Source organism: Cloeon dipterum, chromosome 1 (assembly GCF_949628265.1).
Source record: "Cloeon dipterum chromosome 1, ieCloDipt1.1, whole genome shotgun sequence".
Lineage (NCBI taxonomy): Eukaryota > Metazoa > Arthropoda > Insecta > Ephemeroptera > Baetidae > Cloeon > Cloeon dipterum.
This window is the reverse complement of record NC_088786.1, coordinates 2,881,919-2,899,504: the sequence shown is the minus strand read 5'-3', so window position 1 is coordinate 2,899,504 and position 17,586 is coordinate 2,881,919. Positions and strand designations below refer to the sequence as shown.

The 17,586-nt window shown below is 40.1% G+C and overlaps 3 protein-coding genes across 3 annotated transcripts; 1 reads left to right on the top strand and 2 right to left on the bottom strand.

Annotated features, from left to right (window-relative positions):
- Positions 1–962: 962 nt before the first annotated feature.
- On the top strand, positions 963–6,024 carry LOC135934496 (zinc finger and SCAN domain-containing protein 12-like). Its single transcript, XM_065476285.1, has 11 exons — positions 963–1,542; positions 1,937–2,280; positions 2,333–2,616; positions 2,673–2,860; positions 2,913–3,002; positions 3,062–3,433; positions 3,946–4,126; positions 4,181–4,357; positions 4,410–4,490; positions 4,548–4,717; positions 5,577–6,024. Exons 1-11 carry the CDS (start codon positions 1,117–1,119, stop codon positions 5,820–5,822), a joined length of 2,559 nt encoding a protein of 852 aa, XP_065332357.1. The 5' UTR covers positions 963–1,116; the 3' UTR covers positions 5,823–6,024.
- Positions 6,025–6,558: 534 nt separating this feature from the next.
- LOC135934498 (protein rolling stone-like) lies at positions 6,559–10,153 on the bottom strand. Its single transcript, XM_065476292.1, has 4 exons — positions 9,899–10,153; positions 8,505–8,778; positions 8,335–8,442; positions 6,559–7,572 (listed from the first exon to the last, which is right to left on the bottom strand). Exons 1-4 carry the CDS (start codon positions 9,989–9,991, stop codon positions 7,181–7,183), a joined length of 867 nt encoding a protein of 288 aa, XP_065332364.1. The 5' UTR covers positions 9,992–10,153; the 3' UTR covers positions 6,559–7,180.
- Positions 10,154–11,909: 1,756 nt separating this feature from the next.
- Positions 11,910–16,714, bottom strand: LOC135934501 (protein rolling stone-like). The gene is made up of 4 exons (XM_065476295.1): positions 16,273–16,714; positions 15,666–15,912; positions 14,726–14,833; positions 11,910–13,601 (listed from the first exon to the last, which is right to left on the bottom strand). Exons 1-4 carry the CDS (start codon positions 16,366–16,368, stop codon positions 13,219–13,221), a joined length of 834 nt encoding a protein of 277 aa, XP_065332367.1. The 5' UTR covers positions 16,369–16,714; the 3' UTR covers positions 11,910–13,218.
- Positions 16,715–17,586: the final 872 nt, after the last annotated feature.

The following is a 17,586-nucleotide window of genomic DNA, read 5'->3' as shown; positions in this document are numbered from 1 at the left end:
TTTTTATTTTGCAGCCAAAACGCACCTAAATGTAAAGCAGTTTCGTGATAAATGTATCCCAGGCAATCAAATACCAGATATAAAATAGCAAAAAATCGCGACATTTAATAATATTCCCTCTTAGACTCAGGGGATGAAATTGTGCAGGGGTGAGCACCCCAAAAACTATTTAGCTCACCTGGGGAAGTCGAGCCAAGTCGAACGGTGTTCAGTTTTTTCATTTCTGACCCTTAGAACCCAAGATTTAGCACTCTCAACATTTGCAAAAATTGAAAAATTTGAGTTTTTTGAAATTGAAAAATTGAATTTATCGAAAGAGAAGCCGAAAACCACCTTGAAATTTTCACATAAGTCCACACGTACCCTGAGAGACCACTTTTGAGGGCCGTTCCGGATTTTTAAAGTATGGGCTGAATTTAAAAAAAAAACAGCCAGAAATCCAGAAATATTTAAAAATAAGCCTTGGGGCGTGACCTTGACTGATGACCTCAAATTTGGTGTTCATTCGGTTAGGCTTGTCGAGAGGAAGTCAACGCACCCTGCAAATTCACTCTCGAAATTCCCCAAAAAATGTCCCGTAAAACAATGGTTTTTCTTCTAGTTAAGACTGATCGTAGGTGGCAACTATTCGTTAGATTACCTTGACACCGTCAAAACCATCCCGCGACTTCTCATTTCTCATATAAATGAATTTTACAAATAATAATCAAAATAATGACGTTTTTTACGAACGAATCGATAAAATCGATAAAATCCAATTTGAATGGAGGAAGTAACTCATTTTTGTTACAAAGAATACAGATATTTTAGTGTAAAAAAATTGTAATTGAAAGAATCGAAAGAATAGCCGTTGCAATGGTCGGCATGCGAGTCAATCCATTTGCACGGGGATGCGGAGACGATTGCACGCCTGTCTCCCGCAGAAAGCGCTTGAAAAGTGACAGTCGCGCATCGCCGGCGCAACCGCACAGTACCGATGGAAGCCCTCGAGAAAGATTATTTATTTTGTTTTGTTTGGAACAAACACCGTTCTTCCGCCGAAACCGGGGCCGACAGGCGCGGAATTTAATGCGTGCGTGAAAGTGGACGCGTTGCGCTGTAAATTCGATCCGAAGCATGTCCTGGAAAGAGGTGTTGAAGCCGTCGATAGGCGAATTCGAGCGGCAGGTCTCGCTCAACAGACTGTCCGTGTGCTCGGACGGACAGGACAGCAACGAGGGCTTCAGCGAGGAGAAGCTGTGCATCGGCATGGAGATGCTGCCAGAGACGTCCGGCTCGACGTACGAGTTCGTCTGCGTGGACGAGTGGCTCAAGGGACGCACCGAGTCCATGTCGAGCATGGACATGGACGTGTCAATGACGGATGCGGCCAGCAAGGAGAACGCCAATCTGTCCGAGCTGGACCAGTTCCTCACGCCCAAAGGGGCCGTCGACCTGTGCATAGCCAACGAGTCGCAGGCCCTCAGCGAAGACGCCTCCAGCTTGTTGCTGTCCGACGATCTCCTCTGCAAGCCGGATAAACCCAATAAAACTCCACTAGATGTAATTTCAGAAATTAAGGCTTAAGTCACGAACGCCTATTTTTGCTTCATTACTAGAGCCCCAGGCCATGCCGATTGCTTTTCGTAAATAATCTGCTACTGAAGAGCAGAAAACCTATTTTTTGGTCTCTTAATCAAATTATAACCGTTGAGACTAATCAAAAGTTGATTTAATTGCGAAATAAATCACGCAACAGAAATTATTCTTTGATTTGCGTGTTTTCATTCGCAATAACTGGTTTAAATTAACTTAAAACACGTTTCAGTAGTTTATAAATACATAGAATGACTCATTTGAAGCAAATAGGCATTTATCTGGTCGTCTGACAAGTGATTTTCCATTTTCAGAGTCATTTTACATGGGCGACTTTGATCTAATCCTATTTCATGTTTAGAATCAGCTGTTTCTGGCGGAGGACGAGTCGAGGCTGAAGGATGAGGACAGTTTGGTTGGGCGACGGGCAAGCTGGACTGAACAGTTGGAGAAAGACAAATCAAACTGGGACTTGATGTCCAACACGAGTCACAAGAGTCACGAGTTGGTTAAAGAGGTCGACTTCCCTGAATTCAATTTGGTTCCTCCGTTCGATCCGATTTGCTCGATCGAGATGCCAGACGGCAAGGAGCTGATTGAAGACCAGCTTTTGGACAAAGTTGTCGATTTGATTCCAAAGGATGATGAGCAAAACCGAGATCCTGTGATGACCAGTGTACAGGAAGAAGAGACTGTGCTTGTCGAGTGAGAAAAACCAAAAAATCTTTAGCTTCCCGGTCTAAATAAAGTTCCACAGCTCGGTTTTGGACGCTAACGATGAATTAAAAAATGAAGAGGACCTGGCCATCATAGCAATTTCGGCTAACGCAGACAACACCGCCCAAATCATCATCAGCACCGGTCCGACGGTGTTTCAGGTCAAAGAAGACGGAGCTCAGAAAGAATCGCTGAACGTGCAGGTTATTGGAGATCAAAGAACTGATGAGCAAGTGATTTCGCTCAGAAATGGGACTGATGAGGATGAAGAAAATGATTTGACAATTGCCAAGTCTGACGAGGAGGAGGAGGAAACAAATGAAGGTAAGGTCACGTTTGAATTGCGTCTACCTTTAAATAATGAATTCAAATTATCGTAGAAGACGAACAGCCCTTGATTGAAGCTTTGGCTGCAATCGGCATCAAGGTCGACTCCCTCATGTACGTGAAGACGGACAGCCAGCATCGCATGTGGCTGTGCCCAGTTAAAGACTGCCGAAAAACCTACGCAAAGCAGAGCGCCCTAAAGGTCCACATACTTAGTCATTATGGCCTCAGACCCTTCAAGGTGAGATTTGCTGCCAATTTAAATTATCATTTTTATCATTTTTGCCTTACAGTGCGACTACGAAGGCTGTTTTTGGTCGTTTTACACGCATTTCAGACTTAAAAGACACAAAAACACTCATTTAAAGAAGAAAGATTTTGTGGTAAGTTAAAAATCGGCCGAATTAATGTCACCGGTGCAACAACCCGTTCAAATTCACAGTGTACCTACGAGGGTTGCGATAGAAAGTTCACAACCATCTACAATTTGCACACGCACCAGAAGCTGCACGAGCGGCCTGCCGAAAACGTGTGCACAGTGGAAGGATGCAACGCGAGCTTCCAGACAAAGCGCAAGCTGGAGCTGCACCTGAAGCAACACGATTCAAGCCACGCCCCGTACAAGTGTCACTACTGCAAGAGAGGCTACTACTCGATCAACTCGCTCAACATGCATATCAGGGGCCATGAGCACAAAGAGGAGGAGGTCATTTGCCAATGGGACGGCTGTGGCAAAAGGTTTGACAAACCTTGCCGACTGAGAGCCCACATGCGATCTCACACTGGAGACAGACCCTACAAATGCATCTATGAGGTATGATCGAGCAATCTGTGGAAGTCCAAAAAGTCGCTGAAAGCCTTTATAACGATTTTTTGTTGGTCTATCGATCGCAGAAACACATCAAAAGTAGAGTCCTTATTTATATTCAGAGTCGCGCAAATTAGCGGACTGACGCGCGTTCGCCCTACGCGGATTCACGTCCCTATCTTTTCCCTTGGTAAATAAGTTTTCGGTGGCAGCTCTGTGTCAAAATTAATGAAGCCATCCGCGTCGCAATTGGTGTCAAAAGCTGCTGACATGCCAATCTGCGTTGAGGATTTCCCAATCAGATTCCGATTTTTATTCTCACTTTAATCGGTTTAAATCCCCTCTTGTTTCTGCGATCATAAATCAATAGATGAACTCTATATCCTCTAACAATAAGTTGGAAGATCTACCAGAGGCGTTCAACGACTTTTTAGGCTCCACATATATCTCTCTTTTTAGTTGTAATCTACCTTAAATGTGATAAAAATCTGAAACTAAACCTTAAACTGATAATGCAGGGTTGCAAATGGTCATTCTCAACTGCAAGTAAACTGAGGAGACATTCGCAAAAGCACACGGACGAGAGGAATTTCAAATGCAACGTTGACGGATGCTCGAAAGCGTTTCTCAGACCTGAGCATCTGCGCGAGCATATTTTGACGCACGATGGAACCAAGAATTGGAAATGCCCTGTTCCAGGTAATGATTCAGGGATCATTTTTTGAATGAGTCACGTTAACAGTATTTTTTCAGGCTGTGAAGCTAGATTTACTGCCAAGAGTAGTTTGTACGTTCATGTTAAGAAACACAATTCTCCCTCAAACAAGGACACATTTGAGTGTCCGTTCGAGAATTGCAATCAAAAGTACCTGCGGAAGGCAAGTTTGCGACACCACGTGGTGAAAAATCACCAGGTTCCGACCACTGATGGTAAGTTCGATGATTTATATTTTAAAATTAGGATTAACAATTATTTTCTCAGCTGATTCTTCAACAGAAAATTCAGTAGGATCGAGCAACTTCTTGGCTTTTGTTCCTTTGGATGGGCAGGAGATTTTGATTGGTGAGCATCAACTAAAATGATTTTTAAACAAATATTTACGTGTTTGTTAATTGCCAGGTCAAACCTACTCCGTGACTGAAGCAATGGACAACAATGTGGTTCTCTCTACAATAAACCCTGCGGATATAATGCTGACAAGCGATCATGAACTGCCAACTTTAGTTCCTGGAGACGATTCTCACACTAATCTGAACAGCCTCAATGTCACCAGTAATCTCTCAAATCTAGTGAGTTTTACCAAAATAATTTCGACTTCCCGGAAAGACAAATTCATTTTCCTTGCTTTTGTTCAAATTGTCACCATATGGATGCTGCAACTTTGTTCATTTCAAGTGGTTTAATTTTTCTCAAGAAGCGACCCTTGTATTTTTTCCGAGTGTGTTTTTCAAATGTATAGTCTCAGTTTTTAAGATACCTGAGTCAAAGGTTTAAAATGGGCATAATATATGAGTTCATGCGCATTCGGGAAAAAATTAAATCTGTTTGATTGGTTGATTTTTACCTTCGAAACATTCTTTGGGACAACCCTGACGTCAGATAAGACTAATAGAACAATTCTGAAATCGAACCCTGGCCTCAGGGTAGTCCTCGAGCGATCAATATTATTCAACTCAAATGTGTAGCCACTTTACCGACGCCTGGTGGGCTCTGCATTGGTTCGATTTGCAAGATTTTTACGCCGTTGTAATGGCCAAATTTTCCCTTAAAAAGCAATCCAGGTGCTCAGGGTACACCTTGATTTGTCTCAAATGTCGTTCCTGAGCGCCCTGATGGCTTTCAAAGGGTCAAATTGCTAATGATCTGGAAGCTCTCGACTAGGTTGTTCCAATGGTGTGCAGATCTCGCAAATCGAACCAATACAAATCCCGTCTGGTGTCGGTAAAGTGGCTACCGACCGCTCAAGGGCTACCCTGACGCCGGGGTTCAATTTATTTCCTGTTTTGATAGTCATGTCTGACCTTAGGGGTGAAACCCAGCACGGTCCCTGGGTAGAAGCCCTTTAAATTTGTAAAAATATAAAGTTAATTCACTTTTTTTGAAAGAATTTAACCTCATTGTTCACTCAATTTTTTTCTAATTGTGCAGTCTGCTGAAGAATCTGAGGACGACAGCCACATAGGGTGTGCGCGAACTAACCTGCCGCTGCCGCTGGTTCCACGCAAAGCGAATCGAACCTCTGCCAATGTGCTGCCAGCGCCGGCGTTGCTGCCTGACGACATTTTTAACGACCCTCTGCTGGCCAATCCACAAGGTATCGAGTTCCAGATAATGCTGGACACGAGGCAGCGAGACTTCCCTGAGTCGACCATCAATCTGCGCGACTTAGAGTGAGTGACGCTGATCCGTGATCTGGTCTGCAATATTGTTCAACTCCGTTTGTGGCATTTTGTGATTTTATTACAGCATTTATGATCAAAAGCTTCTACTTATGATCCCCATTTTTTTATCGTTCAATTGCAAATGACGTGCGTTTTAATGTTTTCGTTGCAAAATGTGATATTAATGAGCCAACAAATAAGAATGAAGCATGGAAGTCTCGTGATTTTATTCAAATAGACCTTGTCCCCTCTTTGCCTAAACAAGCACCCGCGTTTTGATTTAATTATAAACAAAACCTGAAAACGGCCAGTCAAATTTTGAGATTTTTCTTGACAAGTCGAATCAATTGGTGGTTCAAACTTGACATTCTGAAAAACTATTCAATTTTTACGTGTGGTTGTTTTTCGCGCGTAAATGAGGGCTCGACAGCGTGTCGATTTGTGTGGTTTGTCAAATGGTTCAGGTGGTGAGGAAGTCGGCCATTTTCAACAAAGTGTCGCGTGAAAAGTTCTATGGCATTATTTCAAAGTACAAAAGCCGACAAAGGAGATGATTAGTAAAGATGACGCGTCTGGGAACTCTTTGTCATGGCAGTTCGCATCTGTTAATGACAATAGTTCTTCTAGAGAGCCAATAACTGAACCATTATAACGACCACTTCAGCTGGAACAATTTTTTCTCATTTTAAGACTGGATGGACCTTAGTGAACCACATCCAGGGGTTTGTTGGGTGAAAAAATGCGAGTAATTTCGGTAACATAGCAGCTTTACTGTCAAAAATGCACTGTACAAATATACAAATTGGCTTTTCCAGCTGGCAAGATCAAAGCACAACCTAAAAAATAAATTTTTATATAGGTTCAAGACCGATGAAACAAGTTAAAAAAATTTTCTCTTAGTTGTCTATTTTGTAATGATTGCTCTCCACTCTAAATTTCGAGGGGAAAGACTGGCAATAAGTTAAGTTATACAACAAAACATTAAAATGCCCAAGAACAAACTTACTAACCGATATGAAAGTACCCGTGGGATAGTAGCATAGAAGTTTTTAAAACATTTGATGGTGAGTGCAATAAAGAAAGACAGGTTTTGGCGAAATTTGGGTCAATCTTGTATTCACCTTTATAGGTCACTGACAATAAAGAAGGGAAGTCTGCTTTGGTATTAAACCTATGAAACTCATTTGATTCAGGTAGCCCGTCGTGATTTGAGCGATCAATGGAGAGCTGAAAATTACTAACAAACTGAAGATTAAAACTCCAAGATGATGGAGTTAATATATATTTGATGAGAAGCGATCGTTTGAAGGGTAATTTAGATTTTTGACTTGTTACGATAACACGAAAGCGGACTTTCCTTGTAAAATAAATTCAAGCGTTTGCAAATTCCTTTGCGCAATTTTCGTTCGCTGGCGCTATTTTTTTCTGCGTGCAGCTACTGGCGACGGAGCGTCTCGCCAAATGAATGGTCCACATTATGAAGAAAACGACGCAATCTGACATTAAACACGCCAACCCCACTGTTAACGCCCTGCCGGGATACGTCCAATCGAGAATACTGTACAGGTAGGGCTGGCCGAGTCGGCTGATGCCGCCCAAGGCGTGATAAAGAAAAGAAAAGGTGACGTAGCTCAAGCCGAGCAACACTGGGTGGTACACGTGCAGCAGACGCGTCGGGTGCGCCACAAGCAGCACATCTATCAGCACTAGCAAACTGAAAACTGCGTGCTCTCGAATGTTCATATAATCGATGACGTGCACTTCTGCAATATGAAACACAAAAGAACATTTATTTTCATATATGAATATTTCGGAATATATTTAGAAAAAGAGAGATAAACAATGGTCAAAAAGTCACTGAATGTTTTTACTACAGTTTGTTTGGTGTCTATTTTGCATTTTGCAGCTTAAGATTTGGGCTATCGATTTAAGAACACAAGTTAATTTAATTGAAAGAAACGCCTGTCAATGGCAGGTCACTTTCGCAGCATTGTCTCTTCAGCAGCCGAGAAGACGCGCGTGTCCGGCGTGTCTGAACTAATATTAGCTCGATTTCAACAAATCGAGTTCACGCCTGACTCGCCGGAACTCTATCAACACTCATGTTTTGTCAAGCTGTTGGGCGGAGGCGCGTGTGTAAATTAATATTGAACGATTCGAACCCGGCCTCGGGTTCAACTTCTATTCAAGACAATAAATATGCGCCTTAAGGAGGAAACTAGTGGAGTTTAAATTAACAGCAGCCACACTCACAACTTTGCTGCTTTGCAAGAATAATCCTCAACGCTGATTGGCGGTTGCCTAACACAAAAGAAAGTAAATTGCGTGGGAGCTGCGGTCATGCGCATTGCGTCAGCCAATCAGCGTCGAGAATCTTCATTTTGAATTGTTTTCTTTTATATTATAAATCGATAAATCAACTCTTTAGCTGCAAGGAGACACTAAAAAATCGGTAACCAATTTCCAGAAGCATTTAACATGGTGCTTATTTGATCTTTTACTGTAGGTCGAAAAATATATATTACCTGGGTTGTGAACGGCGAACCAATACATAAACGCAACAATTGGTGCAAGTCCGTTGCAAATGTTGTTGACCACCCAGTACACCTTGTGAACAAGTTGCATTTCAGCGCCTGTGGAAAGTTGTTTCAGTGGTCAAGCTTCGGCAATCGATGATAAATTTAAATATAAATACCTGATTTAGAAGGGAAGAGTTGATGTTTGGTGACGAGAAAAGCTGAAAGGCCCATTTGGAGGAAAGTGAAAAAGGTGTTCCAGTTTGTTAGGAAGACGGGCCAAATTAGTTTGCAGTGCAGCTCGGATGTTGTGCACTTCTTTTCACCCAGCGTCACAGTGAAGTCGTACACGAGTCCTCCGAATAAAAGGAACAAGAAGACGAGCCATCTGTACACCAAGTACGCTCTTGCTCCCCAGCTGAATTTTCCATCGCTTTCCGTATTTCTCTGCCACTGTTGGAAGGAAAAGGGATTATTTGATCAGTGTCCTGTTTCCTAATATATGTGATGAGAAATTGAGGTTAAAAGATGCTCGCAGTGAAAGCGAATGACCGGAATGACGGGATTTCCGAGACAACTTGAATAGTTTGGTGGAAATATAAATTCAATTGCTAATTTTTGTTTCAATTCAACGCAATAGACTAATTTTTGTTTTAATAGTAGTATTTAATTTATCATTGAAATCAAACTGAAATCAGCAGGATAAAATGATGGGAATATTTGAGAGTAAAATCAGGACCGAGGAACAGTTAAATTTCAGATTTTGCAAAGTTTTCCGAAAAAATTATTTATTTTTCGCTTGATTTTCCCATCTTTTTACGATCTATCCAACGATGTACGAATTTTTAGGAAAAATTCAATAAATTTTTAAATAAATCTCGAGTTTACTGTGGAGACAATGCTTGATTAGCATGCAAACTTTTCGTCGATCTTATCAAAAATTTAAACGTCAACGTGGGAAATTTTGAGCTTTTCCCCAATTTTTAGAATTAAGAGTAAAATGATTTCCCCAATTTTTTTACTTTGATGTGATAATGCCAAAGGCAATTTTTGTGCTCAACGCGCCTTTAAATTTATTTATGCCTGGATCTTTTACTGGTGCCGAACTTTATTTACTCGTTATTGATGATAATCATAAAAGGTTAATCAAAAATCAATTTTAAAGGACACCAAAAAACAACCAAACCTATACATCAATCTTTCCATGCTAATGGTGCGCTTAATAAACTTCTCTAATGGTCAGCTATTAACAAATTAATATTAACTAGACTATTATTTAAAACAAAAACTTCACCATTCAGGAATAAACACAATACTAAAATATTATCGAAAGGAATCTCAAATATCTCAAAAATTGCTATAATAACCCTGAAATTAATGTTTCAGGAGAGTGCTGAGAGTGAATTGTTGGATGATTCCGTATTTGTTTTGCAAATTGTCCTCCAAATCTGAATTAAAGCATAAATTTATTTTACGATCTATTTTGTAAAAGTTAAAAATCAGAATTGACTATTTTAAAAGAGTGTTGAATTAGTCAAATTAGGTTTTCCATAACTATTAATTTATCACATACCTGACTTCTGCAAAAAACCGTGGCATCGTGGTGGTGCACTTTGGTGTTTTCCAAACGGCACTCGCTTCTAAAAATATCCAACGGTCCCAGCATTTTGGAGATCAAACCGAGACTCGTTGATTTTCACCTCAAGCAGCAATGTTAGATTTGGCCGCGACCTGAGCGCAGACGAGGTGCTGCTGCTCGCTCGCCTCCGACCACACGAGTGACGTTAAAGCTAAACTCTTTGTGAGAGAGTTGCCTGAAAGCGTGTTGTGTTCCACAACACTCACGCAGTGGCATAATAATTCGACGCGCGCAGCATCGACCCGCAGACCGGCTTCTCGATCATTTTGAAAAAGTAATTTGCAACGCGCGGCGTGAAAGCGCTGCTCGAAGCACTTTGATGAAATACGCGTTTTGTCAGCTTTTTTGTCCTCTTAATAATAACAACATGCATCAAATTATTATACTTTTTACGATTAGTAATTAGAAACGCTTACTCCGGGTAATGACAAATTTAAAGTGGATTGATACAGGGTGACAATTGAATATTATTTGAATTGTAGGATGCAATAAGCAGCTGATCAATAAACAATTTGTTCTACAATTTTTAAATAATAAAAAAGAGGCCTATTTCCTACTGTAAAAATTCAAAATTTTCACATTCTCTAAAAAATTGACAGCGCTTGACCACATTTTCATGGAAGATTTCGATTCTTCTCGTCAAGATATATATCAAACGGCGTATGCAACTTTTAAGGGAAACTTTGTTAAAAAAATAAAATAATAATTAAAGTAAGGAGACCTCCCACCATTTGAAAAGGATGCTAACTTTGCAGGCACTGCTCTCAATTTTAATGTAGGTCAATTTTGGCTTCAACTGAATCCCAAGAAACGATTTTATGCATTGGCAGCAAGTATATTCCAAAGTTTAGCATTATCAATCCTCTTTAATCTGTCGTAATTAAGGTTTAGAGATGAAGAAACTTTCTGTTAGTTTATTTTTGTTTTTGTTTTTGTAGGGGAACAAAGAGGACAAAAAATTAGAAAATGAAACCGGACGACTGATATTTCCGGGTCTAAAAATTAAATAACCACGACGATTGCAACATCAAAATAACAGATCTCACACATAGTGGTTAAGAAATGACAGCAAATTGATATTTTCGCTCTTTCGCAAGCATGCAACAGGAGAACGCACTTAAAAAAACAAAAGAATCCATCGTTGATGATGTTGTGAAAGAGCGTTTCGCCTAGGTAGCGCCGATTTCGCCTTAAATAAACATTACGAGCCTATGAGGATTTCTAAATATAGCAAACCGAAGTGCAGTTGGACGGAGGAAATGCAATGTCAGTTTTATGGGTGCGCGCGGTTCAGCAGGTCATTGTCGCTTCTAACACCGCGTAATATATAAAATTGACTATTTTTTATCAATGCTGTTGAGTGAACGCAAAAGTGATTCCATTCCGGATAAACACAACGTGTTGAATTATTTAGATGGGACACAAAGTGCACTCTAAAGTGATTCAAGGTCGAAAATTATAACGCTGTGAAATTTGTATGAGCTTTAAATCGTTGCGGAACAAATCTTGCAATTTCAAGCCACTTGAACAATTAATTCTTAAAACTGTCTAACACCGTCTAAATTTGCTAAAAAACCAAAGGAAAAGTGCCTATTTTGTTATCCTTACACTTGGAATTTTTTTGTAGTTCCGATTTTAGCGGGCTCCAATCTATCTTTGATCAGTAAATCACTCTTCGCTAAATTTGTTTCTATTTTTCAGTTTAGACGGAAAATATAAGCAGCTTAAATTTTTTGTTTTGATTTTTCCTGTATTTTGCAGGGCTAGGCATAGGTATTAGGCGGCTTTTTGCGTTTATTTTGGCGAGTTTTTTTTGCAGCTAGTTGCTCCCGCATTTGTTCATGAAAAATGTTCATGAAAAATTACATCTATAATGTCTAAAAGCTCAAAAACCCGTGAGTCAACAAAAACCATATTATTCACTATACATATAACCATGAGGTGCAAAAAACCGGACAAAACTGGTAAATACCGCAAAAATCCACTGCACTGCAAATTTGGGAAACTCTCCGGGAGATACCCAGCCCTGGTATTTTTTGTAAGTCACAGTTTCCTTAGAAAAAGGCGAATATCTTGACATAATGGACAAAAATGTAAGATTTTTTAATTAAAATGCTACATTTTGACCATTAAACACTAAACTAGTCAATTGGGTTGTAACGATGTCGAAATCGACGCTACGTCTAAAATCTACAGCCCTATTAATGCCACTTTCATTCGCGAAGTCTGAAAATGTTTTTATTTATTTTGTCAAAAAGCGGTCTTTCTCTGCTCATTACTTCCCGTGGCTATGATTTGAGCAGAGTTTGTAACAAAAAATTAGTTTTAAAAATTTAATTCTGAACGGGAGACATTTTAAGAACACTCTGCCACCACTATTTATACATTTTCTATAGAAAATTAATTTCAAGCACACGAGCGCCGCAGATTGTTAAAAACGAATCTGATGACATTTCAGCTTCAAATAAGCAGACCGAATCAGTGGCATTGTCATTGTCACCGCGTGTGTTGCTGCAGAAGTCACGTCTCGCAATTCCTGCAAAGTGTGATCGCGGCCGGGTGCATATTGCCGCGCGAGTGCGCGAGAGAAAGAGTGGCCCGATGTGCACTCGCTAGACGAGATAAGGAATCATTTGGCTTGAAAAGAGCAGGTAAATTGCTACTCTAGTGAGACGGAGAGCAGGCTCTGGAGCCAACTTTCCACTATCCACAGACGGCGAAAGCGTTGCGCAACACGCTGCTGCAGAGAAAAGGCGCGCATAATGGAGACCGACACCGACTAAATTATGCAATTCACTTTTTCCACTCAAGCGTGTCACTGACCTCAGGTCCAAAAACACAACACATATTTTTTAACAGGGAGCTAAATTTCTCATAAATTGAGGAAATTGCTTCCAATTTTCAGAGAAAAGCAAAAATATTTTTTCTGTACTTTCAATGCCCTGATATTTGATATTTTAAAGTTAACTGATTTTCTAAAAAGGTTTGCAGATGAAAATACTGTGGTTAAACCTGAACGACCGAGACAAACTCGTGTTGTTTTGCACAGGAGATTTCAAAACTAAAATAAATAATTAAATTGGACAATCACGTGCACGTATAATGACGCCAATTTTGTACCTCTACTTTTATTTCTAAACACAATTGCACAAACTGTATGAATAAGTTTGCAAACTTAAATCGATACATTTTCTTCTCACTAGATCACAATCTGTTCATTTTACAATTCAATAATTATTCTAACAATAATTAGACTAGACTATGTCGACACCAGATTCATCTTCACTTTGACTATTCGAATTCTTCACTAATTGGGCCAGCTTGCTACGCAGCAAGAAGACGAGCCACACGAGAATGTGCATTAGCAAAATGCCGATTTCGCAGCAGGATCCGACGTATGCTGCCTTGAGCGGGTATTTCCAGTAATAAACGGGATAAATGGCTTCTTCGAGAAGTCTGTTGGTGCCGCCGAACAAGTAGAACACCGCAGAGAAGAAGGCGAACAGCAGGCCGACCGTCATCGGCAGGTAGGCGTGCAGCAGCCGCACTGGCTGCGCCATCACCATCAGGTCCACCAGTACCAGCAAGCTGTTTGTCACGTGGCCCTTGATGTTGCTGAAGTCCAAAACCATTACTTCTGGAATTTTGAAAAAAGGAAAAAAATTTTTCATCTCAAAGGTGCATTAGAGCCGGAATAAATTTCTAGCCTGGGGTCCAGCAATTCTGCTTAATCTTGTCCCTATTTGCCAGAAAATAGCCCTATTTGCCAGAAAATAGGGCTTCACGGGCTTCAAAATATTAAAACTCGAGAAATTTGAGGAATCCCCAAAAAATTATCAGTTAAAAAATAAAAATTGAAAATTTGCGATATTTGGGACATTCAAAAATTATTGAAAACACAGCGAATTTTAAAAACCGCACACTGCTAGACGCTTGTCTCAACCTCCCCTAAATATCCAAAGCATCTAAGGGTTCCAACCCTTCACCCTCTTTTTAGCCTTTAAAAAACGTGATTTTCTACATTTCTTTATTGTTTGCACCTTACTGCGCAACGGAGTTGAGTGTTTATCACCCTAAAACTACTTCAGTGTATCATGGGACGTGAAGGAGAGTCAAATGGTATGCAGTTTTCGAAAATGTGACTCTTAGAACCCGAAATTTAGTTGACACATTGTTTTTTTATTATGTATCCTTTTCCACCCGTCCTAAAATGGTAAAATTGCATTTTTCGCAGGTTGTATATGGATTGCACCCATTTAATAGTTTTTAGCGTTATTTTTTAATTTATATTATTTTTGCGATGACAAAACGAGGTAATTTATTTGTATAATTGTTTATACATCTCAAAGAAATCGGCTTAAAAATCGAAAAAGTTGTCGCAACTATTGATTGCAATTTACTTTAAAATATGATCGCAAAAAAATAAATATATTCCAGATGCCAGAACACGTGTGAACTTAGAGTGAAGATTATACGAGCAGGATATTGGATTATGAAAGACGCCGCGCGCAGTCCATCTGCTCTTACGAGTGGACAAAGTGGCGTGTTACACAAATAACATAAGCGCAATTGTTATTATGTGAAAACAACAACAGGCTGCTGCACATTTGCCAGCGAACGACCTTGCAGTGACAGATGCTGTTCTGATTGGCAATTTCCTTCTTTTGCTCTGCGTCGACATTTATGTAATATAAATTTGATCACGTTGATAAGTAAACAAACTGTCAGACAGAGAAATAGTTATTTACTTTGTATTCTTACCTGGCGAATAAACTAATGTCCAGTAGACGAGAGATACGCTTAGAGAAAGCGCGTAGGCCATGTTGTTAATGATCCAGTAGAATCTATGGAATGTCGAAAACTCACTCTCTGCAATATTAGAAATGGGATTGGCTTTTGGTGATATCCTTTTGTGTAAATTTGTAACTGTCTCGAGGAAAACCTTCATGCAAGTTTTTGGCGATGAGACCTCATCAAATTCAAACAATCTAGCCAAATAAATATTTGCCACAAAATTGCTAATTTTGTCTGGGGACTTAAGCAATCCCCAAAGTTTGTCGATATTAGTGATGAGCATATCATTTTTTTAATTCTGCTGATATTTCGATAAAGAGCGAACAACATCTGTTTTTTCCTGAATTTTGAAAATGATTTTCAAGAGACGTAATTCAATCTATCAAAATATGAAAGCCCAGTCAATTATAAACACAGGGAACGTAGTTCACCAGTTGCGCCAGCCCTTAATAGCCGCCAACAGATGGCGCTACCGTATAGTTTCGTTAAAAATTCAATTTTAAGGCACTTCCGCTGCGATTTTAGACTCAATCCTGCTGCTGTGCTTTCTTTACTTAATATGGGTTCTTTTGACGTGCTGGAAACCAAAATCGGTTGAGCCAATCGCTGTAGAATTGGCCAAACTATTTTTTGTTTTTAAATAAAAAAATCTTTTCTGACGTTTCTATGCCGAATGGCTGGACTGATTTTTGTTTTCAGCGCGTCTAAAGAAATAATTCTTGAAGTAGATTGCACAGCAGCAGGATTGAATCTTAAATCATTAAAATCGAAAGAAACCACTGGTGCCATCTATTGGTCGATTCGAACACTTACACAACTGGTGAATTAATCTCATTGTGACTAGGAGAGTGGCAACCTGCCGGACACGGCTGTCCTGCGTGGTTGCCTACGCGTGCGGCGCACCTACTTTTGGTCGCGGCCGGCTGCCAGGTGATCAAATACGCAGACATCAGCGCTTGACAAAGGAGCAGCAAATAGGCCCAGCTGGTGCAGTAGACGAACCACTTTATTCTGCACGCAGTTTTGGTGTCCTTGCAGTTGTTATCGTTGAACTCGTACAAAAGCCAGTCGTGCACCAGGCCCCACAAAAGGTAGATGCACACGAGCCATTTGTAGCAAACGTACCAATTTCTCCTGCGGTCATCTGCCTGCCACTGAAAGGGAAGATCGAGCACTGAGTGAGTGCGAGCAAGTTAATCTAAATTTAGAACGAAACAATGTTACATCAGCGGTTTGGAGCAAGTGGGAATAAGATATAAATAAGCAAAACGTAAAACAAGCATGTTTTTGATGAATTCCGGAAGAGCCAGTGACCTATAAGCTGAGCCTGGTCTTGACCTCTGATAAAAATTAAATTTAATAAATATGTAAGCGTAGTAAATTTTTTAATTGAATTATTGCAGATTGATTTTTTTTTACTTTTAAGACGTAGAGGAAATCCTGTCTATGACACTGACAAAAATAGCCAAAAGTGTGCACATAAATTTAATAAATTTAATAAAGATGTTACTCACTTCACTCTTTTCAAAAAGGGCCGGGTTCGTTGAGCTCAAGCTCCTGTACTCCTTGCAGCACTCCTTCTTCAAAGTCCTGTAGGCGAGCAGCAGCATTTCCGCTAAACTTTCATAGCCCACGCAGCGACTCTTCCCTCTCGCAAATAAAAGCAGTCAAAACAAAATCAAAGCGCTGCGGTGCGGTGCAGAGCACGAGGCGGACTCGTTGCCGCTGTGCGGCGAGTGCGAGAGTACTAAAAGCTGTGGCGGCCCAGTGTCTAAATAGATCCAACTGAAAGAGAGCCCGGCAAGTGCATCAGGTGCCAAATTTCGCGCAAATAGCTGGCCATGACCACAACGCCAGCTGAACTTGCAACCTCCGTGTCGCACGCAAAAATCAACAAATCGCAACAGTCAATAAATAGCACGCAACACTCACTTCCTGCTTCCATTTTTGTATGCTTCTTGCGTTGCAGCTTAAATCCCCTTGTAAATCGTAAGGAAAGTACATAACTAAAGATTTGGGACTCGACATCGACATTCCCGCTGATTGATTGATAGTAACTTTTTGGAACATTTTGTTGTTTGGTAAAATTGATGCATATCCAAAAAAAAAGGAGCGGAAATCATTAAAATTGTCGCAGGATAGTTTTGGAAGTGTCAGGATAATCTGACGAAATTCACACCATTGATTAGTCTTAACTCGAAGAGAAAAAACATTTTGGGGAATTTAGGGAATGGAATAACTCATTTTGAAAGTTAAGGTGTTCGTTGAACTCCTCTCGTCAGGCCCGATCGAATGAACACCATATTTGGAGTCCTCGATCAAGGTCAAAGATCAACATGGGCATTAAACCAGCACCATGCTTTAAAAATCTCAAAAAGCCCCTCATAAATTGTCTCAGGGTATGTTTGAACTTGTGTTAAAATTCAGGCTTCGTTTTCAAGATATTTGATTATAATTTAAAAAATACAAAATTTCCAATTTTTTTCAAATGTTGTGAGCATGAAATCTTGGGTTCTTAGGGTCAAAAATGCAAAAACTACACACCGTTCGCCTTTTCTTGACTATCCCTGTTGAGCTGTATGGTTTTTCGGGTGATTTTGTAAAATTAAAAAGCCCAAGAAACCGTTTTTATAAGACAACGAAATTATCGCGCATTTTGCGGGATTTCTCTTTTTTCCGTGTTTTTACCGATTGTGTATAAATTTGTAGTTAGCGGTAGTTAGTACAGTTTGAGACACTTCTTGTGAAAATTTGGCTACACAAAATGTGTCCAGGTGTAAGCAATTTTGAACTTTCGCACTGAACTAGCTGCTTGGACAAAAAACTGG